This window comes from Schistocerca cancellata, chromosome 6 (genome assembly GCF_023864275.1).
Source record: "Schistocerca cancellata isolate TAMUIC-IGC-003103 chromosome 6, iqSchCanc2.1, whole genome shotgun sequence".
In the NCBI taxonomy this organism is placed as follows: domain Eukaryota; kingdom Metazoa; phylum Arthropoda; class Insecta; order Orthoptera; family Acrididae; genus Schistocerca; species Schistocerca cancellata.
Window position 1 is genome coordinate 387,114,646 of NC_064631.1, and position 27,185 is coordinate 387,141,830.

Here is a 27,185-nt window from a genome sequence, read left to right on the forward strand (position 1 = left end):
GCGACGCCCCTCACCTGTATGTGGGCGGGGGGAAGCCCTGGGCGGCGCACACCAGGTCCGCCGGGCTGCCGGCGCGCGCCACCACGCTGGCCGCCGAGTGCTCGATGCGCGGCTGCATGTTGCCGTCCGGCTCTGCAACACACGGGGCACCGCGGCTCAGCAAGCGGAACAGGCTCTGGCAATATCTCAGCTCTGCCTACTACTGTACTATCCAGCTAGCTTCAGGGCATGGAAATACAGTACAAACCACTCAGTATTTGCAGACCGCCTTCAACGGGCCAAGCACAGCAGAGAAAGATACGGCCCTAAAAATCAGCAAAGACAGACATCTCCACCCTTTTCAGGAATACTTTCACAAACACAAAGCATTAACGTACACTACTTAATCATCAGATGAATACTGGAAACCAGACACAATATAAAATAACCGAAAAACTCACACAATGAAAAAAACTGAAAACGAAGCTTTTTCTTTCGCATACCTTGCTCTCTCGCCTTACCTCCCCACCATTTTATTTCATCCCTTATTCCTCATACCTTTTCCTCCATCCCATTACCAACTCACTCTCAGTTCCCCTAATTTGCGTTCTCTGAAAAATGTTCAGATGTGTGTGAAATCTTATGGGACTTAACTGCTATGGTCATCAGTCCCTAAGCTTACACACTACTTAACCTAAATTATCCTAACGACAAACACACACGTCCATGCCCAAGGGAGGACTCGAACCTCCGCCGGGACCAGCCGCACAGTCTATGACTGCAGCGCCTTTGACCACTCGGCTAATCCGTGCAGCTGCGTTCACTGTTCACTCTTCCTCTCCTTCTCCGCGTCCCCATCCTCTCCCCCCCCCCCCCGCTCCCCCCTCCCGCTAATCACCATTCGCCGCGCGGGGTTGCCGTGCGGTCTGGGGCGCTTTGCCACGGTTCACGCGGCTCCCCTCGTCAGAGGTTCGAGTCCTCCCTTGGGTATGAGTGTGTGTTTGTTGTCCTTAGTGTAAGTTTAAGTTACATTAACTAGTGTGTAAGCCTAGGGACCGATCACCTCAAGTCCGGAACCACGCGGCTACTACGGTCGCAGGTCCGAATCCTGCCTCGGGCATGATGTCCTTAGTTAGGTCTAAGTAGTTCTAAGTCTAGGCGACTGATGACTTCAGATAGTGTTAGAGCCATTTGAACCATTTTTCAATGACCTCAGAAATTTCGTCCCATAGAACTTACCACATATTTCCGACTACCAATCACCATTCGGATCTTGAACTCCATCACTACTCCTTTATTTAAACCTTAAGTAAGTACACAGTAACGTAATTAAAAGACAGAACACAAGCGTCTGACAAATCACAAGGAAAGAGAACATTTATAGAGCAAAGGAAAACTAGCAGTTAATTCGGTAATACTACTCACACAAAACACACAGAGAAAATGTTAGCCAGAAAGATGGAAACAAACAGTAGTGGGTCTAGATTGCGTTGTGTTTAGCATCAAGAAATGCGTAGTTCTGAAAAGCAATGTGGGATTAGGTGAAAAAAAAAGTCAAACGAAGGAATACCTAAAAAAACGTGCAAGCAGACAACGTTTTCTGGTGGGAGCTAAAATTGAATGTCAAAGACCGTTAATAAAATCCACATCTTTTGTGCTGGGCTGTTTCTCGATCTTATCGCCAGCAAAATTCAAAATATGCTACGTTACAGGCCACTTATGATGCTTTATTTTAATTAAAGGATTCGCGTTTGTTGATAAAACACGCATTTTCTGTAGTTACGAAGATGGATTCAAAATACCTTTAACAATAACTCAAGTATATGAAATATATACGCAGTTGCGAATACGAACAACCACCAACTGTATAAGGGAATGATGACAACGAAAATTGTGCCCGACCAGGACTCAATCCCATTTCTCGCTGTACAAGAGCGGCCGTCTTATCCACCTCGTCTATCCGTGCACTACCCACGGTCAGATCTAGACCTCATATGTCGTCGTTTCTGCGTCACACTCTGTACTCCTACAAACATTATGTAATTCCCGTTCAGGGGAGCACATAAATAAGATACCGTATCGTTGTTTTTAACAACATAGGCACTGCAATATGATAAGTAACTCAAGTACTTTGGCCTAAACTTCGAATGAAAAAAACAGACTCGACGCTTACACACAATCCAATATTTATTTATTTAGCGTAAGGCAATACAAACTGAACTAAAACTAACATTCAAGAATAACTTAATTTTATAAAATAAAATAGAACTTAATAACTAAATCTATAAATTAATATCTAAATTTTCAATCCATTCAAGGGCTGCCTTTGTCACTTCAAAGAAATCTTCTAGATTTCCAGGATAAGCTCGTCTTAAACAGCTTGTTAAAATATGTTTGATGGTCTGACGTTCATTGTCACAGTCACATTGAGAAGATGAATCTTTTCCTCAACGATGAAGGCTTGCTTCACAGATTCCATGGCTTGTACGGATCCTCTTAACTGTTTTCCAAGTTCTTCGTGGTAATTCCATGCCTACTGGTCTAGTACGATGTCTTATGAGACTCTGATACTGTCCATGGGCAATATTATTCCACATTTATGACCACTACTTGCGCAATTTGAAAACTACTGGGCTTGCAGTAATCTTGCCAATATAATTGGTGACTGCCTGTGTTTTATTCGGGTCATCCAAAGTACAGCGACATCAAAATGGATTGCGAACTGAGAAATTAATTTTTCATCTGCTTGAAAAGGTCATTCTGTTTTCGAAGATCTGGTAGAGCAGCGTAATTTAGAGGTGGTAACCAAAGAAGAAGAAGAGGAACATATCTGAGGCAACCTTTTATTGCCCTGACTGCTGCACTTAGCTGAACGCCGACTTTTATCACCTTGAACTATTAAGCCACTTTAGAGCACAGTAGACGAGTCCTAAGGAAGAACACCGTACTGTTATAGCTCTTGCAGCCGTTTCTATGATGTTATTACACGATAACAGCCTTGCTGCGGTGTTTTCTATGTGTTTCCTGTACGATGCAGTTAGTCCAGTAAAAAGCCCACAACAAACTAAAACCAACATCTCCTTACCACTCTCCACACGTATAAAGCCTTTCTCATACTCACTCTGCGCTGTGAAAATGCCACCGGATTTCTCTGCCTAGGGAACAACGTTTTGTCATACGTGTGGCTCACTTTCTGAATTCATTTACTCTTCCTCGACTCTAATAATTCATCACCCAATCAGTCACCCTACCCTCCTCGCTACATTGAGTAGGAATGCATATTTTAAACCTTCTGTAAACTGTACGTTAAATATAGTATAAAATTTTCTTATCCGACGTATCTATATGTTAATGTCCCACTGACACTATCAAATGTGTACAGTAACATGATAGTTTGCATGGCAGTGGATGCAGAGAACGGAGGAATCGGGACATCTACGAGTACAATCCAGAAGTCACTTTACGATGCGTGGCAGAGGGTACTGGTTCTGCAAGTGCCATTCCACATCGACACTCTCCCCCACTCCCTCCCTCAACTCCACCCCTTCTGTCTTTCTGTCTTAGTCGCGAAAGTTGGGCGGGAAGAACGATTGTTTGACTCTTGGTAACCCTTCGTGTGCGCTCTCTAAATTTACCTACATGAACTTTTCACCACATCTCTATATATAAATTGAAGTAGCATTCTCGTGTCGGTCTGTATATGCGGGATAATCTTAGAAACTGCGGTAAGGACTTTGATGAGGTTTTGACTAATAGATACACTGATTCACGAGGAAATTTTATGTGTATGATTTATAAACATTTCGTACAAATCGTCCGAATTATGATGAATCAAAGGGAACTTGTGGAAATGATGCCACTGTCATTTAGCAAACAGTTAGAATAGCTCGGGAGACCAGCAATGCCTCGCGAACGCAGAAAGCCGGATCTAATTTGCCACTCATGTGGTGGTCTAACGGTTTCAGTGCCTTCGGGGCTGAGTCATAGTTTTTTAAAGTAGAACTTTATTAATTCAAAGAAGATTTATTAATTTTTCGCAGCGAAGTCATTAGTTTCTTGAGGACTAGATCTTACGTTTTGAAGAACAGTTTTTCTGTTTTTCAAAGACAACTTTTCAAGATGACATTTCCGTCTTTCAAGAAAAAAATTTTGTTTTCAAGAGAATTTTTTTCTGTTTAAAAAAAAAAATTCTTACACAACAAGAAATGGGTCTCTTAGTTTAAAATGTGGGAAAAGCTGTAAAAAATGTGAAGTTCGCAAGATGGAGCCTTATTTTGAGCGAGTTTTTTCTTTTTCCATCCTGTTATAAAGAAAAAAAGCGGTCAAGGCATTAGACTGACAAGTTGCTGGTCCGTGTTCAATTCTCGGTTGTGACTGTTATTCATTCAATGTTTTTTGGTGTATCTGATAATACTGTGATAAGGGTAATACCTTCCTTTCCTTTTCTTGCAGTGAAACATCGCCACGTGTGATTGATAATCAGTTGAGTACATATAGTGTAAAAAAAGAAAGAAAAAGATGGCCGAGGTGGTTAAGACAACCGTTCTAGAAAAATTGAACATCCTAGTTAGGCACAAATTTTCACATGTCGCCTTTTCTTTAGGCTGTATACGCACTTTTAAATACTGTATGAGACAATTCCAGACTGCCAGTTTCTGCATCCTTTAGATTACCAATCGCAATTTGCACACTTAATTCACTGCAAATTCTTCAAACAACGGAAAGTGAGTTAATCAGCTTTGGAGTATCGTAATAACTATGACCAATAATGAAAAGATAACCACCTCATCATCAGGCTGTGACGGTTTGAGATAATCAAATATTTTTAACCAATAATTTCCCTGCAATCGTTTGAGAATAACTGCGTAGCGAAAAACCATGTGAATCCAAAATATGTGGTCTTTTATTTTTTATGCTACAAACAAAACTTTTTCCAAAATCTACTTCAGCAACTTACATACAGTACGTTCTTTCAGCGCGCAGTAGATGACTTAGCTTCCAGCTTTCCACCCACCTTGAATCAAAGATAAATATGGACACGATCCTTTGCATGGAAGGTCATAGACGTCTACCCTTATTTTTTATTTAGTATGTGTCACCTCAGCCAACCACCTATACATATTTAATCTCTCACACACGTAACCCATGATTCGAATACGATATTTAAACTTATTATAAATACACTCCTGGAAATGGAAAAAAGAACACATTGACACCGGTGTGTCAGACCCACCATACTTGCTCCGGACACTGCGAGAGGGCTGTACAAGCAATGATCACACGCACGGCATAGCGGACACACCAGGAACCGCGATGTTGGCCGTCGAATGGCGCTAGCTGCGCAGCATTTGTGCACCGCCGCCGTCAGTGTCAGCCAGTTTGCCGTGGCATACGGAGCTCCATCGCAGTCTTTAACACTGGTAGCATGCCGCGACAGCGTGGACGTGAACCGTATGTGCAGTTGACGGACTTTGAGCGAGGGCGTATAGTGGGCATGCGGGAGGCCGGGTGGACGTACCGCCGAATTGCTCAACACGTGGGGCGTGAGGTCTCCACAGTACATCGATGTTGTCGCCAGTGGTCGGCAGAAGGTGCACGTGCCCGTCGACCTGGGACCGGACCGCAGCGACGCACGGATGCACGCCAAGACCGTAGGATCCTACGCAGTGCCGTAGGGGACCGCACCGCCACTTCCCAGCAAATTAGGGACACTGTTGCTCCTGGGGTATCGGCGAGGACCATTCGCAACCGTCTCCATGAAGCTGGGCTACGGTCCCGCACACCGTTAGGCCGTCTTCCGCTCACGCCCCAACATCGTGCAGCCCGCCTCCAGTGGTGTCGCGACAGGCGTGAATGGAGGGACGAATGGAGACGTGTCGTCTTCAGCGATGAGAGTCGCTTCTGCCTTGGTGCCAATGATGGTCGTATGCGTGTTTGGCGCCGTGCAGGTGAGCGCCACAATCAGGACTGCATACGACCGAGGCACACAGGGCCAACACCCGGCATCATGGTGTGGGGAGCGATCTCCTACACTGGCCGTACACCACTGGTGATCGTCGAGGGGACACTGAATAGTGCACGGTACATCCAAACCGTCATCGAACCCATCGTTCTACCATTCCTAGACCGGCAAGGGAACTTGCTGTTCCAACAGGACAATGCACGTCCGCATGTATCCCGTGCCACCCAACGTGCTCTAGAAGGTGTAAGTCAACTACCCTGGCCAGCAAGATCTCCGGATCTGTCCCCCATTGAGCATGTTTGGGACTGGATGAAGCGTCGTCTCACGCGGTCTGCACGTCCAGCACGAACGCTGGTTCAACTGAGGCGCCAGGTGGAAATGGCATGGCAAGCCGTTCCACAGGACTACATCCAGCATCTCTACGATCGTCTCCATGGGAGAATAGCAGCCTGCATTGCTGCGAAAGGTGGATATACACTGTACTAGTGCCGACATTGTGCATGCTCTGTTGCCTGTGTCTATGTGCCTGTGGTTCTGTCAGTGTGATCATGTGATGTATCTGACCCCAGGAATGTGTCAATAAAGTTTCCCCTTCCTGGGACAATGAATTCACGGTGTTCTTATTTCAATTTCCAGGAGTGTATATTACATTACTGGCCATTAAAATTGCTACACCAAGAAGAAATGCAGATGATAAAGGGGTATTTATTGGACAAATATATTATACTAGAACTGACAATGTGATTACATCTTCACGCAAGATGGGTGCATAGATCCTGAGAAATCAGTACCCAGAACAACCACCTCTGGCCGTAATAATGGCCTTGATACGCCTGGGCATTGAGTCAAACACAGCTTTGATGGCGTGCACAGGGCACAGGTACAACTGCCCATGCAGCTTCAACACGATACCACAGTTCATCAAGAGTAGTGACTGGCGTATTGTGACGAGACAGTTGCTCGGCCACAATTGACCAGACGTTTTGAATTGGTGAGAGATCTGGAGAATGTGCTGGCTAGGGCAGCAGACGAACATTTTCTGCATCCAGAAAGGCCCGTACAGGACCTGTAACACGCTGTCGTGCATTATCCTGCTGAAATGTAGGGTTTCACAGGGATCGAATGAAGGGTAGAGCCACGGGTCGTAACACATCTGAAATGTAACGTTCACTGTTCAGAGTGCCGTCAATGCGAACAAGAGGTGACCGAGACGTGTAACCAATGGCACCCCATACCGTCACGCCGGGTGATACGCCAGTATGTCGATGACGAATACACGCTTCCAATGTGCGTTCACCGCGATGTCGCCAAACACGGATGCGACCATCATGATGCTGTAAACAGAACCTTGATTCATCCGAAAAAATGACCTTTTGCCATTCGTGCACACAGGTTCGTCGTTGAGTACACCATCGCAGGCGATCCTGTGATGCAGCGTCAAGGGTAACCGCAGCCATGGTCTCCAAGCTGATAGTCCATGCTGCTACAAACGCCGTCGAACTGTTATTGCAGATGGTTGTTGTCTTGCAAACGTCCCCATCTGTTGTCTCAGCGATCGAGATGTGGTTGCACGATGTGCTACAGCCATGCGGATAAGATGCCTGTCATCCTTACTGCTAGTGTTACGAGGCCGTTGGGATCCAGCACGGCGTTCCGTATTACCCTCCTGAACCCACAGATTCCATATTCTGCTAACAGTCATTGGATCTCGACCAACGCGAGCAGCAATGTCGCGAATGATAAACCGCAATGGCGATATGCTACAATCCGACCTTTATCAAAGTCGGAACGTGATGGTACGCATTTCTCCTCCTTACACGAGGCATCACAACGACGTTTCACCAGGCAACGCCGGTAAACTGCTGTTTGTGTATGAGAAATCGGTTGGAAACTTTCCTCATGTCAGCATGTTGTAGGTGTCGCCACCGGCGCCAACCTTGCGTGAATGCTCTGAAAAGCTAATCATTTGCATATCACAGCATCTTCTTCCTTTCGCGTCTGTAGCACGTCATCTTCGTGGTGTCGCAATTTTAATGGCCAGCAGTGTACATCATGATGTGCTTCCATTATACGGTACTCTCAAAATATATGCCTTCAGACAACTTTCCTACTGTGCGCTGCTTTCATTGTATAAGTTGTATGGAAGTGATGATATTTAATTAGTTAACGTTGTTCTCTGAAATTTAACATAACTCGGCCCGCAAACGAAACACACTGCGCCACACAAGTCGTTTGGTCGCAGATAATTAATGCTACTCGTGTGGAGCCGGGTCGGGTCGCTACTAACATACGGGGTGTTACGGGTATAAGTGTAGATATCGTGATTATTGGTACTTTTATTACCCACTTCAGCGTGTTAATTATTTTTTCTCTGCGTCTAACAGACTTCTCGTAAGCCGGCCGGAGTGGCCGAGCGGTTCTAGGCGCTTCAGTCTGGAACCGCGCAACCACTACGGCCGCAGGTTCGAATACTGCCTCGGGCATGGATGTGTGTGATGTCCTTAGGTTAGTTAGGTTTACGTAGTTCTAAGTTCTAAGGGACTGTAGCACGTCATCTTCGTGGTGTCGCAATTTTAATGGCCAGCAGTGTACATCATGATGTGCTTCCATTATACGGTACTATGTTAAGTCCCATAGTGCTCAGAGCCATTTGAACCATCTTCTCGTAAACACGTCAAAGAATTTACCACGTGTTGTTTCCGGCACCATCGTTACTGCACCATTACGTGGACTATGCCTGTCAGTATCGACTAACTGTTTTGCGTTCACGCGTCCGCACTTTGACATTTAGCTTGCTACGCAGGGGAAAACAAGCTTTAATGGCATACGTCTCCTCATAGATATAATTATTAGTTTGCAAATGAAGTAAATACTAATTTAATGGTTTTCAGTACACTATCCTCAGTAACCAATAAAAATATGTGCATTTATACCCCTAACAGCCCGTATGTAAGAGGAAGCAATATATTGGTTGGCTTTTCTAGCAACGTAGAATCTCGGATTTTCAACATTAAACCCCACTGCTATGTACAACACTTCTTGTGTAGCGTCTGCCACCGGAGTTGGATGATCTCTGTGATACTTTCGCACATACTGAACGAACTCTTGATGGAACGCACCGCTTACTTTGGATATTCACTGTTTTGTCTGTTAATGCTATCTGATAAGCATTCCAGACTAAGGGGAAATACTGAAATATCGGTCGGATGAGGGTTTTGTAAGCTACCACTTTCGTGGGTGGATAACTATTGCTGAGCATTCTTCCCGTGAATCTGTCTGGAATCTGCATTTCCTACGATTAGTTTCATGTACTCATTCTACTTTAAACTGCTCCCACGCATGCTACCAGCTATTTAGTGTACGTGATTGGTCAGCGTGACAGAATGTCAATCCTAAGGGCCCGGGTTCGATTCCCGGCTGCGTCGAAGATTTTCTCCGCTCAGGGACTGGGTGTTGTGTTGTCATAATCATCATCATTTCATCCTCATCGACGCGCAAGTCGTCGAAGTGGCGTCAAATCGAAAGACTTGCACCCGGCGAACGGTCTACCCGACGGGAGGCCCTAGTCACACGACATTTATTTAGTGTATGTGATTGTTTTCAGCTGATTGTTTCACAACTGTGTAGGGAAACAACAACACGTCCTTACTCCTGTATAGGCGCAATACGTTACATGTGTTTATTTTAAGGGTAAGCTGCCGATCCATGCACCAAGCGTCGACCATCTGCAGGTCTTCCTTTATTTCGCTATGATCTTATAGCGTTACTACTTTACTGTGTACAACGGTATCATCCACGGACAGCCTCATGAAGCTGCCGACGTTATCAACTACATCATTTATATACATTGTGAAAAATAATGATCCTATAACACTCATTTTGGGCACGCCTTAATTCCATTAAGAATTAAATGCTGTGTTCTATTTATCAGAAACTCTTCAATGCAGTCACAAAGCTAGTCAAACATTCCGCACGCTCGTGTTTTCTTCATTAGGCGACAATACTAAACTGTATCGTTTACCTTCCGGTAATCAAGGAATACGGCATCTACCTGGGCGCTGGTGTATACTGAATTCTATGTCTCGCGGGGAACTGAGCGAGCTGGGTATCACAAGAACTTTTTCACGAAATGCTTGTTGATTCCTACAAAGAAGATTTTTCGTCTTCAGAAAAGACACAATAAGCGAGCATAAAATCTGTTCCCAGTTGTCTACAACAGACGTTAGCGACATCGGCTTGCAGCGATGTGCATCTGCGCGACAACCGTTCTTCAAAACGAGAATGACACGCCTGATATCCATATCATTTCGAATCCTTACTTCCTGCAGGAACAGCTGCTGGACGAGCATCCTTTCGCATACCCTATGTAGAATCGTATAGGTATCCCATCACGTCCAATTGTAAATAGGCTGTTTAGCTTTTTATATTGGTAACGCCACGTGCGCTCTGTATGAAAATCACTGGCTGTGCTGTGTGCAGTCTGTGGCTGGTTTGCATTGTTGTTGGCTATTGTACTGTTGGGCAGTTGGCTGTTAACTGCGCGTAGCGTTGCGCAGTTGGAGGTGAGCCGCCAGCAGTGGTGGATGTGGGGAGAGAGATGGCGGAGTTTTGAAATTTGTAATACTGGGTATCATGAACTGCTATATACATTATGACTTTTGAACACTATTGAGGTAAATACATTGTTTGTTCTCTATCAAAATCTTTCATTTGCTAACTATGCCTATCAGTAGTTAGTGCCTTCAGTAGTTTGAATCTTTTATTTAGCTGGCAGTAGTGGCGCTCGCTGTATTGCAGTAGTTCGAGTAACGAAGATTTTTGTGAGGTAAGTGATTTGTGAAAGGTATATGTTAATGTTAGTCAGGGCCATTCTTTTGTAGGGATTATTGAAAGTCAGATTGCGTTGCGCTAAAAAAATATTGTGTGTCAGTTTAAGCACAGTCATGTATAATTTTTCTAAGGGGACGTTTCATATGTCGACCCTTAGCCGAGGATATCTCACTGGAATCTTCTGATTTTTTCTTGTAGTTTGTACAATTAGTGCAGCCTTTGTTTATTGCTAGCGCGTAATTGTAGAGAGAATTTCCTTTGTAGTTGTAGTTTTTCATTGTTGTACAGTAAAACACTTGTTGCATGCATGTAGATTTGCACCAAGTATTTCGCAGCTGCGCTTGCAATTAACTAGATATTATTTTCAGTGCTATGTTAATGTGTTCTCTTATTTTGCTCTTCAAATTGTGCTTTTCTGTGTTGTCGTGTGAAATATTGTGACAATAATGGCGTGTGAAAAACATAATACTAGGCTCCAAAGTAAACTGAGAAATGACAGTGAAGACGAAAGCAGTGTGTTAGCGCCACTGTATAATGAATTAACTAATGTTCAAGCTAGTAATTTGGTAATTGTGCATAGGGAAATGGAGCGGGCTGCAAATAATGGTGTAGGCAGTGAACAATTAGTGAACAGGGAAGCATTATCGATCGATCGGTTGGCAACAGCTTACCTCAGGAATCCGAAATGACAGGATACAATCTTGCAAATACTGTATATTCAGGTTTTGGGGCCTTACCGTTTTCTCAAATAAGTCAAAACACATTTTCTGCTTGTCAAAATGTGAATATTGCCGGTGCAAATGCACTGCCGAAATGCATAGAGGAACAGATTCCAGACACTAATACATTATTACTGCAATTAATGCAGCAAATGAAACAAAATCAGAGACAAACACAGCAACAGTTTGACACAATGGAACAAAATCTTTAAAACTTAGACACAATGGAAGAAAATCTTCAAAAGTTAGACACAATGGAAGAAAATCTTCAAAAGTTAGATACAATGGAACAACACCAGAGACAAACACAGCAACAGTTAGACGCAATGGAACAAAAGCTTCAAAAGTTAGACTCAGTGGAACGTAAGCTTGAACAAACACGTGAAGATTTAACTACTGAGTTACATAACATTGAATCGAAATGTCAAAAAGTCTGTAATGACGTAAAAACACAAATTTGTGAGCATTTTCAACCTCTTTTTTCGCGGCATGAAAATGCATTACAGAATCACGAAGCAGCCATAAAAGAACTGCAAATTATTGTTCATGAAAATCATGAGACCTTGCAAGCTAAAATTGACTCAGTTGCATCTACCGATTCAGTTACGCAACTTGCAAAAACTCAGGAAAACTTAAAGGACACAGTAGATACTCTGAAAATTGGCTCAGAAAAACACATGGAGGAAATTAGTTCATTATCAGAGAAAGTAGTTGAACTTTCGGATCAGCTAAATAATTTATCTACGAAGGTAGATGATAATCTGAATGACACAAAACCGGTAGTCTTTAATGACACAGAAGAGTGCAAACAAATCAGGAAATTCAAACAAAATCAGAATCAAATTAATACGCAACACCAAAGAGAAATCCGGGAAGTACAAGATCAGCTGACACAGGTAATACAAGAATAACGTATTTCAGAGGACACTCGCGCTCCAATACGGGAAGAGGGACATAGAAATACGGAACAGCCACAAAATAATAACACAGCGCATTTCGGAAATTATGAAAGAAATTGGCAAGGTGCAACGAATTTTGAAATGGAACCGCCGAAACGACGTAACAATGACCGATATGCGACTCGCCGACATGATGATTTTGACTATAAGCTGTTCATTACTACTCGTAAATTTAAAACATTTAAGAATTCCGGCAACGACATTCATCCACAAGCGTGGCTTCATCAATTCTCTCATTGTTTTCTTCCCAACTGGTCATTGGAGCACAGGTTAGAATTTATGTGTGGCTACTTGGAGAATGAACCAGCTGTAAGAATGCGATCGGTCTTTCACGATTGTCACAGTGAAGGAGAATTTTATCATGCCTTCCTCTCAGCATATTGGTCTCAAGCTACACAAGACCGAGTAAAACATAGCATCATAATAATGAAACATTTCGAACAATCTGTATTTTCCAGTTTTGTGAAATATTTTGAAGACATGTTGCACAAGAATCAGTACCTGTCAAACCCATATAGCCCCTCAGAACTCATCTGCATTTGCTTAATCCAACTACCTGAACATTTACGACATATTATTTTGGCAGGACGTTGCAAAGATGACATTGAAGCTTTTCAGGGACTGTTACAAGAATTGGAAATTGCCACTGACAATCACGGAACGCGAAAACAGGAACAGAAGAATTACAGGTCACATCTGTCACAATTCTGCGATGAAAGAAATAATAACTGGACACGACAAGGCTATTCTTACAACGCAAATCGTGAACAAAACAGACACCACCCATATGACAACCACTGGCAGAGTAATAGTTACAGAGAAAGATCACATTTCCGTAGTAATGAATATGACAGAGATAACCACAGGAACAGACAATATGGGAACGAAAATAATAATTATCAAGGGAGACAGAATAACTTTAGACGCGAATGGTCCAGCGCGCAGTTGCGATTCAGGGAGCAATTCTCCACCACGTGACTGACAAGAAAGAAACTATGGAATCTACCGACATGACGACAGATGATATGATCGTAACGACAGACCTGAATTGCATCAGAACTGGCGAGATTCAAACAGAGCAGGGCACTCTCGACAAGGTGAATTTGTAGAAGTTAGGTCTCCTAATCCCAGTAACGACACGTGCCAACAAAGAAACAGACAATGACTTGTACTGCAGGCAGGCACGTGCGCCCGCTAGCTCAGGGAAAAATAACATAGACGCTAACCTTGAGAAAAATTCCAGTATTCTTTACCGACATATACCACATGATAATTGCGTTTAAGTTGAAACTCTGCATACTAGGAAGAGCAAAGGGTTACACCACATTTCACATGTAAAACCATTTATTGAGAGATAATCTGCTTTTTAACTTAGTCTTTGATATAAAATTTTTCACTTCACGTTACTAGTACTCTTTTTCAATCTTAGAAACTGTTAATATGCAACTATGTTTTAAAGTTAAATATCCAGTCAAGAACCAAGGGAACTTATTTAAACAGAAATTACGAATGCATTGTTATTGTGAACAGACGACACAGTGTTATTGTGTGTGTACATTCTTGCTTGTTAGTTGCACGATTATGTAACAGCTATAAGGCACACATACTTAGAACATTTACAGGTACTGCTAATGAGATTTTAATGCAACATTTTGGTTTACTTGAAAATACATTCTGGATTTAAAGTACTTTCTGTGAGATACCAGATGACACAGTGGTTAGTTTATGTGACAGCTACACGATTTTATCACGATGCTACTAATGAGTGACAATTTACAATGTTGCTTTTGCGGTGTTTCTGTTTTATATCTGCACAGTTTTTCTGAATTATTCTGGAAAGTAAAACATGTTTTAGTAGTAACTTTTGTGGTATAGCTACAATGAGACTGCCTTTTCGTAGCACAACAATACGTTACAGTATAGTATGGTAATGTACGTAATAACTACGATATCTATACACAAAGCATTTCACTTTCGTTTATGATGAGGTAAGTACATTGACTTCAGCAGAACTTTGCTTACAGAGGACGATAATTACGACACTTCCACAGAATTATCTTACAGCAAGACGCACATTTAGCGCTACAGGACATGCATTTGAGTGATTAATTTTGTACTTAAGCCATTTATTTTTCAAGATTTTTGAATTACAAAGAAAGTTTTCCGTGACACATTTCATTCCATTGCTGTAATCTGTAACACCTGAGGGTATAATTACATTAATCCTTAGGGGGTACACGCCTACTTTGTGTACCATGTGTCTGGCAAACACAAGGAGCCCTAGCTAATATGGTATTTGCTTATACAACTTTACACATCGGTACCATATTTCTCTAACACATAAATTACACACCTATCTGATCATTTAACTGAGAGACAAACATTTTTTTTACTACATCAGTGACAGATGTTTACGCAATTACACAGTTGAGTAACTTCACACTTTTGAAATTGTAGTTTGTCTGTACTTTGTGAACTGTTCATATTTTTCGGAACCATTGTGATACAATGAGAGCTTTGAATGATGTTTTTGGTAAGGGAGCATGATTTTAAAGTACGTTTGAGGTAGATGACACTATTGAAATGAGCAGAGAATTTTTTTAGGTTTTAAAATTATTGCAGAAAGCTATGACGATTTTGAGATTTGACTGAGGTGTTATGTTGTTATTATTACGATGTCAATGTGTATTATGCTGTTGAGGTATGTTTATGATCAATAAGCTGATGTTATATGAGGAATCTGATTATGCTATGTAGTTATTATGATGAAATATTGAAGACGTGTTGATGAATATGAATATGTACATGTGTAATAAGGTAAGGAATAAGGAGTAGTGGTTAGGGACTCTGATTTATGAAAAGGATGTCGGAAACCAAGAATCGTACTTTAAGAGTTATGAAATGTGTTGTATATGCGTGAATGTATCACAATCAGGCTAAAATTTTTTGCACACTGTTATATTCATAGGATTTTGTTTCTACACATTTGCAATGCAAATCCTCCACCTGTGAAATTTTTTATATGAGACTGTCACTGTAATGCAAACTGGTGTCATAAATATTTCAATAAGAAAGTTAAGTGACCACCTGCACGTAATGCGTCGTGGGCACCCAGCTGCACGATAGACGCCTGGAAAAAAGCCATTAGTGTGTGCCTTTCAGACGCACAGGTGGAGTAGAAAAAAAAAGAGGCCATTATCCTCGCTATTGACATTCCTTTGTCGAAAGCATCGCAAATACGACACGCTCAAACTTGAAAACATATGATTATACTGTGGAGCTCTTAATTTATGTTTACTAAAATACCTAATGAAATGATGAGAAACATTTTACATCTATTGTCTTTCTAGTTGAGAGATTGCTCATTTTGTTTGATATCTAGTTTCTAGCTGCACTGCAGCATTGGTTAAAATAAAATTTAATAGATGTACTAATATCGATATTTTATGCCTACAGATCCAGTAAATAACCATTTTATAATCTACTTCAAAAAAACGAGGGAGCACAAAAAAACATTTCCCTTCACAGGAATTGCATACATAATTTTTGTCAATGACTGGGTAACTTATTTAGTAGTGTAAGTTAAGGTGATGCATCACCCTAGTGTTAAGATGTGACATAGGTATTAACCATGGCCATTTTTACTGTAATATTCTTTCTGCTTGAGCTTTGTCATGTTTAGATATAAGTTATTGCATTTGCTGCTGCTGTTTGCCAAGCATAGTGCTACTGAATTTTGATTTGTGTTACTCTGCTAAGTCAGTTTACTACTGATTTATTTTTCTTGTTTGCTGCACAGTGCCTTATATTAGTTGTAATATTGCAATAGCTTTGCCAAGTTGAATTTTTTGTCATTGATGTTTGTGTTAGTTGTTTTGTGCTGCTGCATTGCCTCGTTCCTTAGTTTAGCATCTGAGCTCAGTAGATTTAAGTTAGCTTAAGATGGGGTAGGCCATATAGGAGAACAAGTTGTGATGAATTGGAAGAAATGCATTGAGAAGCTATAAGAAAATGGTTTGGCCAAAAAAGTATTTTGAAAGAGGATATGAACAAAAAAGTATGGTTTAGAGACAACAGGTTTAGGTAGGATTTTCTTGGAAATAAACGATGAGGTAAGATAATGGAAAATAAATAATGAGGTAAGAAATATGTGAACATATAAATACAGAAAGCATTCTTGGATAGAATTTTTTTGGTGGAAACAAATGTTGAAATAAGAGGAAAGATATGTGGAATGAAGTTTTGGGTGGACTGCAGTACCAAATGTCACACTGAAAACAAACCCTGTCCTGTATTTTTGTGTTATTACACTATGTGAATTTGTGTTTTTCCTGTCTTTATGTGTTTAGCTAATGTTGTTATGTTGCAGAATTTTTCTGACAATTCTTTGTAAAGATGTTTAGACATTATGTATTCTGTTTTGTTTTAATCATGTGTGAAGGTGATGATTCAAAAGTTGTTCTGATCGTTTATGTATTTACTTATGTCATAATTCCTGTAACACTGATGTATATGTTTATTTCTATTCTTTTGTAAACCCTGTGTTACTACAAACGTTATCTGTACTGTTATGTTCTTTAATGATGTATTTTGTACCTTTGTAATTGTATTCTTATATTGTAAATTTATAATTGTATAGACACCAGTTCTTCAAATTAAGTATCATTTCACTGCACACGTTTCTGTTGGTCATAATATATGCACAGTATGTGAGAAGTTGGGACTGTTAGTGCTTGCACGTGTGTTGATAATTCAGCAAGGGACTGGATAACAGCATTGCTGGTTCTTAGGACATTCAATAAAATTTTTTTGTGAGTTCTCAAGTGGTGGTTCATGGACTTGCTATATTGTCTACAAGACTCTTCGATGGTGATTGTGGCACCTGCACAGTCGCAACAGATGGCTGCTGGCCGTCTCTACAAGGACTACAGTGGGTCTGCATCTTTAATGGCCTACCAATACCATTATTTCTACAAGGACTACAGTGGGTCTACACCTTTGCTGACTCACCAGTACCATTATTTCTACAAGGACTGCAGTGGGTCTGCACCTCTGGTGGCCCACCAATACCACAATCTCTACCAGGACTACAGTGGGTCTGCACCTCTGGTGGCCCACCAATATCACAATCTCTACCAGGACTACAGTGGGTCTACACCTCTGGTGGCCCACCAATACCGTAATCTCTACCAGGACTACAGTGGGTCTACTCTGTGATGACCTACCTACCAATAGTTTTCAAAACTTCGAATGACTCTGCTGTGGGTTTGCTCTGTTGTGGCCCATTACCTGTCTGCATGTCGAGAGTCAGCACTGTCTTTCCGTTGGAAGGACAACACTACTTATTAAAGACTGCATGGAAATCCACTACTTCCGTGTGCATTTTCTTTTACTGCTCAGACTTTGAAAAAAACACTGCAATTTTACTGTGATGAATAATCAGGACTGCCTTTATGGACTGTGAGAAAATTTTAGCTTTTGACCAACATTGTATCAATAAGTGTGTGCATTTGATTTCTTTGTACTTGTAATTACGAAAAATTTTATCAAATCATTATTGGCCACTGCCCAAAACAATTTGTAAAATTTTTTGTGGGGAGAATGGGGGCTATGTAAGTAGGCTGTTTAGCTTTTTATATTGGTAACGCCACGTAGCGCTCTGTATGAAAATCACTGGCTGTGCTGTGTGCAGTCTGTGGCTGGTTTGCATTGTTGTTGGCTATTGTACTGTTGGGCAGTTGGCTGTTAACAGCGCGTAGCGTTGCGCAGTTGGAGGTGAGCCGCCAGCAGTGGTGGATGTGGGGAGAGAGATGGCGGAGTTTTGAAATTTGTAAAACTGGATATCATGAACTGCTATATACATTATGACTTTTGAACACTGTTGAGATAAATACATTGTTTGTTCTCTATCAAAATCTTTCATTTGCTAACTATGCCTATCAGTAGTTAGTGCCTTCCGTAGTTTGAATCTTTTATTTAGCTGGCAGTAGTGGCGCTCGCTGTATTGCAGTAGTTCGAGTAAAGAAGATTTTTGTGAGGTAAGTGATTTATGAAAGGTATATGTTAATGTTAGTCAGGGCCATTCTTTTGTAGGGATTATTGAAAGTCAGATTGCGTTGCGCTAAAAAAATATTGTGTGTCAGTTTAAGCACAGTCATGTATAATTTTTCTAAGGGAACGTTTCACAATCGCCTTTTCTCGACTGGCGTTAGTTACTTTTTCTATCCTGCATTCACTTATTTCTATACTTGTCATTTTGCTGTTCCTACGACTTTTGATGGGAGGAATCGTAGTGTGGTCTTCCATTGTGGAACAGTTTCGGAAAAAAGAATTTAGCTTTTAGTCTTTCTCTTTGTCGCCATTCGAGTGGACAAGTTGCTTTGATCCGTTTATTGAATTAAAGATGAGACCAAATGTTCTTAGGTTGTGTGCCAGATTGGTATACGGAATTTTACTTTTTGGATTCGTTGAATGTTTCACGCATATCTCTCCTCACGCTGGCTTTGGCTGTGTTCCCTTTCTCTTCGTCCACAGGGTTTTGGCTAAATTTAAGTATGTGGTGAAACTCTCTGCTTTCGGAGCAACTTTCTATTGCGGCCTTTTATTCAGGCTGTTGAATCACTAAGTGTCTTTCCCATTCCAAAGAACTCTGTTTGTTACATATTTATCTTAGCCATATTGTACAATACACTTGAATATTGTACATTTACAAAACATTTTTAGTCTCAGGGTCAAATATTTGATGTTGGCTACTCATTTCTTGTCGAATTATTATTATTAATATCCGTAGTCAGTGATACTCTAACGGTCTTATGATCACTAACCCCTTACTCTATAGTTAAAAATAGGCCCAAGTTTTTCAACTCAGTGAAGATGAAGTCTAACAAGCTACATGCAGAAGCAGTTTTTCTGGAATAAACGATTTCGAATAATATAAAACGAATCCGTTCACTACTGCCCCGCCCTGTAACATGAGTCTTCCGATTTGTAACGGGTAAAATGAATTCTCGCCTTAATACTATAATATGACTGGCGAAATTACGTGTGGTCTTCAACAAATTCTCTCTAAAATGTTCCGTCACAACGACTCCAGAGGCAAGGGGTCTATAAAAAAGCAGCCGGTTACCGTATTTGATCCAGCTTTAACACTTATCTCCATCCAAGATGTTTCGCATTCTGAATCTGTTCTAATCTTACTAGACATTACCGTATAATTTACGGTTATAAACACGCCTCCACCACTTGGTTCCAGCTGATTTTTACAATATAGATAATAAGAGATTTTTAAAATTTCATTGCGTTTCACATCTGGCTGCAACCAGTTTCCTGTTGCTAGTAGCCCTGCTATGCGCGCATTATTATCATTATAATGAGAGTAGCTCTGTGAGCTTTCCATGGATGTTCCTGCAGTTAACTAAAGCTGTATTAACATTTAATTTCTCCCAGTTTCCATGACGAACGATACTCTTTGTAATTAGTGTGGCTAATTTTCCTGCTTTTCGAAACCAGTATGTAATTTAACGTGCTTGTAGAGAGGTTTCTCTATCCCGAAAAACCAATATGTACTCGCCATTCGTGCTCTGGAGAATCTGTTTTATCTGACCGTCTCACGAAGTGACAAGTTATAATGCGCTTATTTCACACATATATACCCTCCACGCCGCTCATACATACGACACGTAACACGCTCCCTCTCTCACATCACGAAGACAAGATTTCCCTGCTATTATTGATAAATGCGAAAGTTGTTTGTGAATGACAGAAACATGTTTTATATGAGATCGACTAAGTATGAAAGCAATGTTTGATATATTTTTGTTTTGTAATTATTTATTTTATCTTTTTTTTAGGAAATTGCTTCTTCTAGCATTGTATGATAAATGTGTGTGGTTTTATTTATTTTTACTACATCATTCTTCTGTTCCACGTTACAAATCACCAATTTTCCAATAAAACCTGAATCAGACATTAAAAATTTCAATTTTGCTATAATACTGAAGAATATAATAATTCCAATCCCAAAGAAGGAAGGTGTTGCCAGATGTGAAAATTACCGAACTATCAGTTTAATAAGCAAAATACTAACAATAATTCTTTACAGACGAATGGAAAAACTGGTAGAAACCGACCTTGGGGTAGATCAGTTTGGATTCTGTAGAAATGTTGGAACACGTGAGGCAATACTGATCCTACGACTTATCTTAGAAGCTAGATTAAGGAAAGGCAAACCTACGTTTCTATCATTTGTAGACTTAGAGAAAGCTTTTGACAACATTGACTGTAATACTCTCTTTCAAATTCTAAAGGTGGCAGGGGTAAAATACAATGAGCGAAAGGCTATTTACAATTTGTACAGAAACCAGATGGCAGTTATAAGAGTCGAGGGACATGAAAGGGAAGCAGTGGTTGGGGAGGGAGTGGGACAGGGTTGTAGCCTATCCCTGATGTTATTCAATCTGTGTATTGAGCAAGCAGTAAAGGAAACAAAAGAAAAATTCGGAGTGGGAATTAAAATCCACGGATAAGAAATAAAAACTTTGAGGTTCGCCGATGACATTGTAATTCTGCCAGAGACAGCAAAGGACTTGGAAGAGCGGTTGAACGGAATGGACAGTCTTGAAAGGAGGATATAAGATAAACATCAACAAAAGCAAAACGAGGATAATGGAATGTAGTCGAATTAAATTGGGTGATGCTGAGGGAATTAGATTAGGAAATGAGATGCTTAAAGTAGTAAATGAGTTTTGCTATTTGGGGAACAAAATAACTGATGATGGTCGAAGTAGAGAGGATATAAAATGTAGACTGGCAGTGGCAAGGAAAGCGTTTCTGAAGAAGAGAAATTTGTTAACATCGAGTATAGATTTGTGTCAGGAAATCGTTTCTGAAAGTATTTGTATGGAGTGTAGCCGTGTATGGAAGTGAAACGTGGACGATAAATAGTTTAGACAAGAAGAGAATAGAAGCTTTCGAAATGTGGTGCTACAGAAGAATGCTGAAGATTAGATGGGTAGATCACATAACTATTGAGGAGGTATTGAATAGGATTGGGGAGAAGAGAAAACTTGACTAGAAGAAGGGACGGGTTGGTAGGGCACATCCTGAGGTATCAAGGGATGACTAATTTAGTATTGGAGGGCAGCGTGGAGGGTAAAAATCGTAGAGGGAGACCAAGAGATGAATACACTAAACAGATTCAGAAGGATGTAGGTTGCAGTAGGTACTGGGAGATGAAGAAGCTTGCACAGAATAGAGTAGCATGGAGAGCTGCATCAAACCAGACTCTGGACTGAAGACGACACACACACTGTGTATTTGTAAATAACAGACAGGAGACTAGCTAGTAGAATAAAAATGTTCCATCGGTTACACAGCCCTTTTTTTAACCTGACTCAGTTTCTAGATGGTTCAGTGCTCTCAGTTTGTGGAGGAATTTAATAAGAAACTGATCGCATACATAAAGAAAGCCCTTGTCAGAAGGTGACCCAACAAACCTAACGAACAGATAATGCGGATACGACCATAAACAACCAAAGCTACTTGGGAGACTACCACAGTGTACGCTTACTTATGATAGTTTGCGGAAGCCTATAGTAGTTTTACAACTCTAATATTTACCAAATTTTTAATACGCGCTTGTAAAACGTACGACACATTTTATCATATACAGCGTTGGCAGCTTTTCATATTGTAGCATCTCAGGTTGTTCCGAGCGAACGTTTGTTTTAAGATAGCTTGCTGCATGTAAGTTTGGGGCTGACATCTAGCGGCCTAACCAAGAGACTCAGGAGCATCTGTCTCAGCCTGCCGTGGGAAACCTATTCAAGGTCTCTTACTGGAGGCTTACATTCAACACCTATAAGAACGTAAATAAATTATATTAAATATTATGCAACCCTTTTAAAATCGGAACACTCCCTTTTGTTATACAGGAGAAGATTGCAAAAAATTTACCCATTGTAACTATCATAGTTTCGGAGATAAAAAAAATACTAAAAAGTAAAAAGGTGACACTTAGGGAACTAAATTCAGTTAGGAAATATGATAGTTTATCTTTTAGTATAATTGGAAAACATTAACCGAACTCTCAGTGTGCAGAAATAATTAATTGAGATTTTCATATTGTTGTTGTTGTGGTCTTCAGTCCTGAGACTGGTTTGATGCAGCTCTCCATGCTAATCTATCCTGTGCAAGCTCCTTCATCTCCCAGTACCTATTGCAACCTACATCCTTCTGAATCTGCTTAGTGTATTCATCTCTTGGTCTCCCTCTACGATTTTTACCCTCCACGCTGCCCTCCAATGCTAAATTTGTGATCGCTTGATGCCTCAGGACATGTCCTACCAACCGATCCCTTCTTCTAGCCAAATTGTGCCACAAACTTCTCTTCTCCCCAATCCTATTCAATACCTCCTCATTAGTTACGTGATCTACCCACCTAATCTTCAACATTATTCTGTAGCACCACATTTCGAAAGCTTCTGTTGTCTTCTTGTCCAAACTACTTATTGTCCATGTTTCACTTCCATACACGGCTACACTCCATACAAATACTTTCAGAAACGATTTCCTGATACAAATCTATACTCGATGTTAACAAATTTCTCTTCTTCAGAAACGCTTTCCTTGCCATTGCCAGTCTACATTTTATATCCTCTCTACTTCGTCCATCATCGGTTATTTTACTCCCTAAATAGCAAAACTCCTTTACTACTTTAAGTGTCTCATTTCCTAATCTAATTCCCTCAGCATCACCCGACTTAATTCGACTACATTCTATTATCCTCGTTTTGCTTTTGTTGATGTTCATCTTATATCCTCCTTTCAAGACACTGTCCATTCCGTTCAACCGCTCTTCCAAGTCCTTTGCTGTCTCTGACAGAATTACAATGTCATCGGCGAACCTCATAGTTTTTATTTCTTCTCCCTGGATTTTAATACCTACTCCAAATCTTTCTTTTGTTTCCTTTACTGCTTGCTCAATATATTCATATTAAAACTTTAATTATTTTTCGTTTCTGTAATATAAAAATCAGACAAAGTTACTATTTGTGTCTAATACGGATGTGGGAGTAAATGTGAGTAAATGAGTGTGTATGTGGGACATTAATTTCAATGTTGCATTACATACCGTCTTAAGTAACCTGCAGGAGTTTCACAAGCCTGTCGCGGGAAAATAATCCTAGGGGATTTACTCACTTTGCTGATGATGAATGTCTAGGTGTGATTGCTATTGCTGCAGAGCAACCAGGAAGTCAGCTGGAATAAAATATGTATGTAAAGAATACTTCTAGACTTGTCTTTTCGTTTTCGTTTATTAAACATTACTTTAATATTTGCATGTCATACTGATGCAAATGCGTCTGTGTATAAGGATTGGTGCAGACCAGTTTTGGCGCGAGTATGATCATGAGCGAGGATTCTGATTGGCAGCAAGTATGGTCAGCCAATCAGAGCTGAGACGGTTCCCGCTCGTTACCTGATAGTTATACTGGGAGTGAGGGTGGAAGAAGGAAGTCGCTCGCTAGCTTTGAACGCGGACGGTCATGTTACTAGTGCAAGTCAGAATAATGTGTAAGATGAAGAATTTCTTATGGTTTGAGATATTGGTGAGCTAAGTCGACAGCAGTTGCTGTTGAGGACTGCTTGGCAAAATTTCAGAGATTTTGACTAAATCTGTTGGACAGATATTCGCATGTGAGTATTGGCCTTCATAGTGTCCAAAATGGTTCAAATGGTTCTGAGCACTATGCGACTCAACTTCTGAGGTCATCAGTCGCCTAGAACTTAGAACCAATTAAACCTAACTAACCTAAGGACATCACACACTTCCATGACCGAGGCAGGATTCGAACCTGCGACTGTAGCGGTAGCTCGGTTCCAGACTGTAGCGCCTAGAACCGCACTGCCACTCCGGCCGGCATAGTATCCACATGGCATGTTTGAGTATTCACCCACTGAGCATTTTTGGCGAGCAGTTTCTTTTTTAGAAATCCACAAGAAGGACCAAACGCAATAACTCAAATTTGTGGTGAAATTCTCGGAGGAGGTTCGAGTCCTCCCTCGGGCATGGGTGTGTGTGTTTGTTCTTAGGATAATTTAGGTTAAGTAGTGTGTAAGATTAGGGACTGATGACCTTAACAGTTAAGTCCCATAAGATTTCACACACATTTGAAAATTTTTGGTGAAATTAATGACTGTGAAAACGTTATTTAGTTCGGGTCGGGATTGGACAGATTTCTGGCTGCTGTGCGTGTGAAATGTGTGTATGAGTTGTGAACCGGAAGAAAATAGCGAATAGTTAAAATGTAGACTGAATAGTACCTTTTTTTTTGCTATCAAGGACAAAATAAACATTTTTGTATGGAAATTTATGACATTATTTTCCAGAAGCCAATCCATTTTCTTACTGTCCGATAAAATTGAATGACAGTTTTTCTACAGAACTTTCTTTCATAAATAGAGTTGTGCCGCCTCAGTAATTGTAGATATTATATGGTGTTTTTTATCAACGCTGCTTTTACATCATCTTGTAAGTATCTACGTTGTCGATTGAAGGGACATAGAGCAGACGCCGTTCTGAGGTAGGTGAATTTTAATTTGCAGCCTGCACAGTGACAATGACGTTACGAGAATAAAAACAAAAGCAAACCCAGCCCCGCCGCAATATGGCAATAGGAAGAGAGGTAATTTGCTGAAACTACAGCGTAAGTGAAGTGAGAAACAGAAGTTCTGCTCCATACCAGTGACGATGATCTGCCCCGGCATGCTGATGCGCCGCTCCCCCGTGAGCTGGTGCACCGTCTGGCAGTAGAAGCGGGAGTACGTGTCCTCTGGCGCCGTGTCGCGCACGTGCAGCGTGCCGCCCGTCGACGGAGTGTACCTGCAAGGGCAGGCGGTGTACTACTCCCAATGTAACTGCACAAGCAGCTTCCTTAACCAGCAGTGATCTAGAAAACAAACTATAACAACATTTTAAAAAGGGATTACGAAATAGTCTTGACTGCAAAAACATTTATTTCGAAGTTAACCGGGTTCGATCAGTGTTTGGCCATCCTCAAACCCTCATACCATGATGGTCGGCGGTGACAGTGAATGTAGCGGGTGTTGTGACTCCACGAACGTCAACTACTTTGTGGAGTCACAACGCCCGCTCAATTCGCCGCTACCTCCTACCATTATGGTGTGAGTGTCTGAAGATGGTCAAACACTGACCGATACCGATTGCCATGGAAATAAATGTTTTTTCAAATGGTTGAAAAGGCTCTGAGCACTATGGGACTTAACTTCTGAGGTTATAAGTCCCCTAGAACTTAGAACTACTTAAACCTAAGGACATCACACACATCCATGCCGAAGGCATGATTCGAACCTGCGACCGTAGCGGCCGCGCAATTCCAGACTGAAGCACCTAGAAGCGCTCGGCCACCCCAGCCGGCAGGCTCTTTTTCACACTACTGGCCATTAAAATTGCTACACCACGAAGTTGACGTGCTACAGACGTGAAATTTAACCGACAGGAAGATGATGCTGTGATATGCAAATGATTAGCTTTTCAGAGCATTCACGCAAGGTTGGCGCCGGTGGCGACTCCTACAACGTGCTGACATGAGAAAGTTTCCAACCGATTTCTCATACACAAACAGCAGTTTACCGGCGTTGCCTGGTGAAACGTCGTTGTGATGCCTCGTGTGAGGAGGAGAAATGCGTACCATCACGTTTCCGATTTTGATAAAGGTCGGATTGTAGCCTACCGTGAATGCGTTTTATCGTATCGTGACATTGCTGCTCGCGTTGGTCGAGATCCAATGACTGTTAGCAGAAAATGGAATCAGTGGGTTCAGGAGGGTAATACGGAATGCCGTGCTGGTTCCCAATGGCTTCGTGTCACTAGCAGTCGAGATGACAGGCATCTTATAAGCATGGCTGTAACGTATCGTGCAGCCACGTCTCGATCCCTGAGTCAACAGATGGGGACGTTTGCAAGGCAACAACCATCTGCACGAACAGTTCGACGACGTTTGTAGCAGCATGGACTATCAGCTCGGAGAGCATGGCTGCGGTTACCCTTGACGCTACATCACAGACAGGAGCGCCTGCGATGGTGTACTCAACGATGAACCTGGGTGCACGAATGGGAAAACGTCATTTTTTCGGATGAATCCAAGTTATGTTTACAGCATCATGATGGTAACATCCGTGTTTGGCGACATCGCGGTGAACGCACATTGGAAGCGTGTATTCGTCATCGACATACTGGCGTATCACCCGGCGCGATGGTATGGGGTGCCATTGGTTACACGTCTCGGTCACCTCTTGTTCGCATTGACGGCACTTTGAACAGTGGACGTTACATTTCAGATGTAATACGACCCGTGGCTCTACCCTTCATTCGATTTCTGCCATACCCTACATTTCAGCAGGATAAAGCACGACCGCATGTTGCACGTCTTGTAAGGTCCTTTCTGGATACAGAAAATGTTCGACTGCTGCCCTGGCCAGCACATTCTCCAGATCTCTCACCAATTCAAAACGTCTGGTCTATGGTGGCCGAGCAACTGGCTTGTCACAATACGCCAGTCACTACTCTTGATGAACTGTGGTATCGTGTTGAAGCTGCATGGGCAGCTGTACGTGTACACGCCATCCAAGCTGTGTTTGACTCAATTCCCAGGCGTATCAAGGCCATTATTACGGCCAGAGGTGGTTGTTCTGGGTACTGATTTCTCAGGATCT

The 27,185-nt window shown here is 41.5% G+C and overlaps 1 protein-coding gene across 1 annotated transcript in view; it reads right to left on the reverse strand.

The window, feature by feature from the left end:
* Nucleotides 1–27,185, reverse strand: part of LOC126088343 (Down syndrome cell adhesion molecule-like protein Dscam2) — an 802,978-nt gene that overhangs the window by 331,659 nt on the left and 444,134 nt on the right. Inside the window, exons 4-5 of the mRNA XM_049906478.1 lie at nucleotides 25,193–25,332; nucleotides 15–132 (exon numbers count right to left, since the gene is read on the reverse strand). Coding sequence (XP_049762435.1) covers nucleotides 15–132; nucleotides 25,193–25,332 — 258 coding nt within the window. The remainder of the gene's footprint in view (nucleotides 1–14; nucleotides 133–25,192; nucleotides 25,333–27,185) is intronic.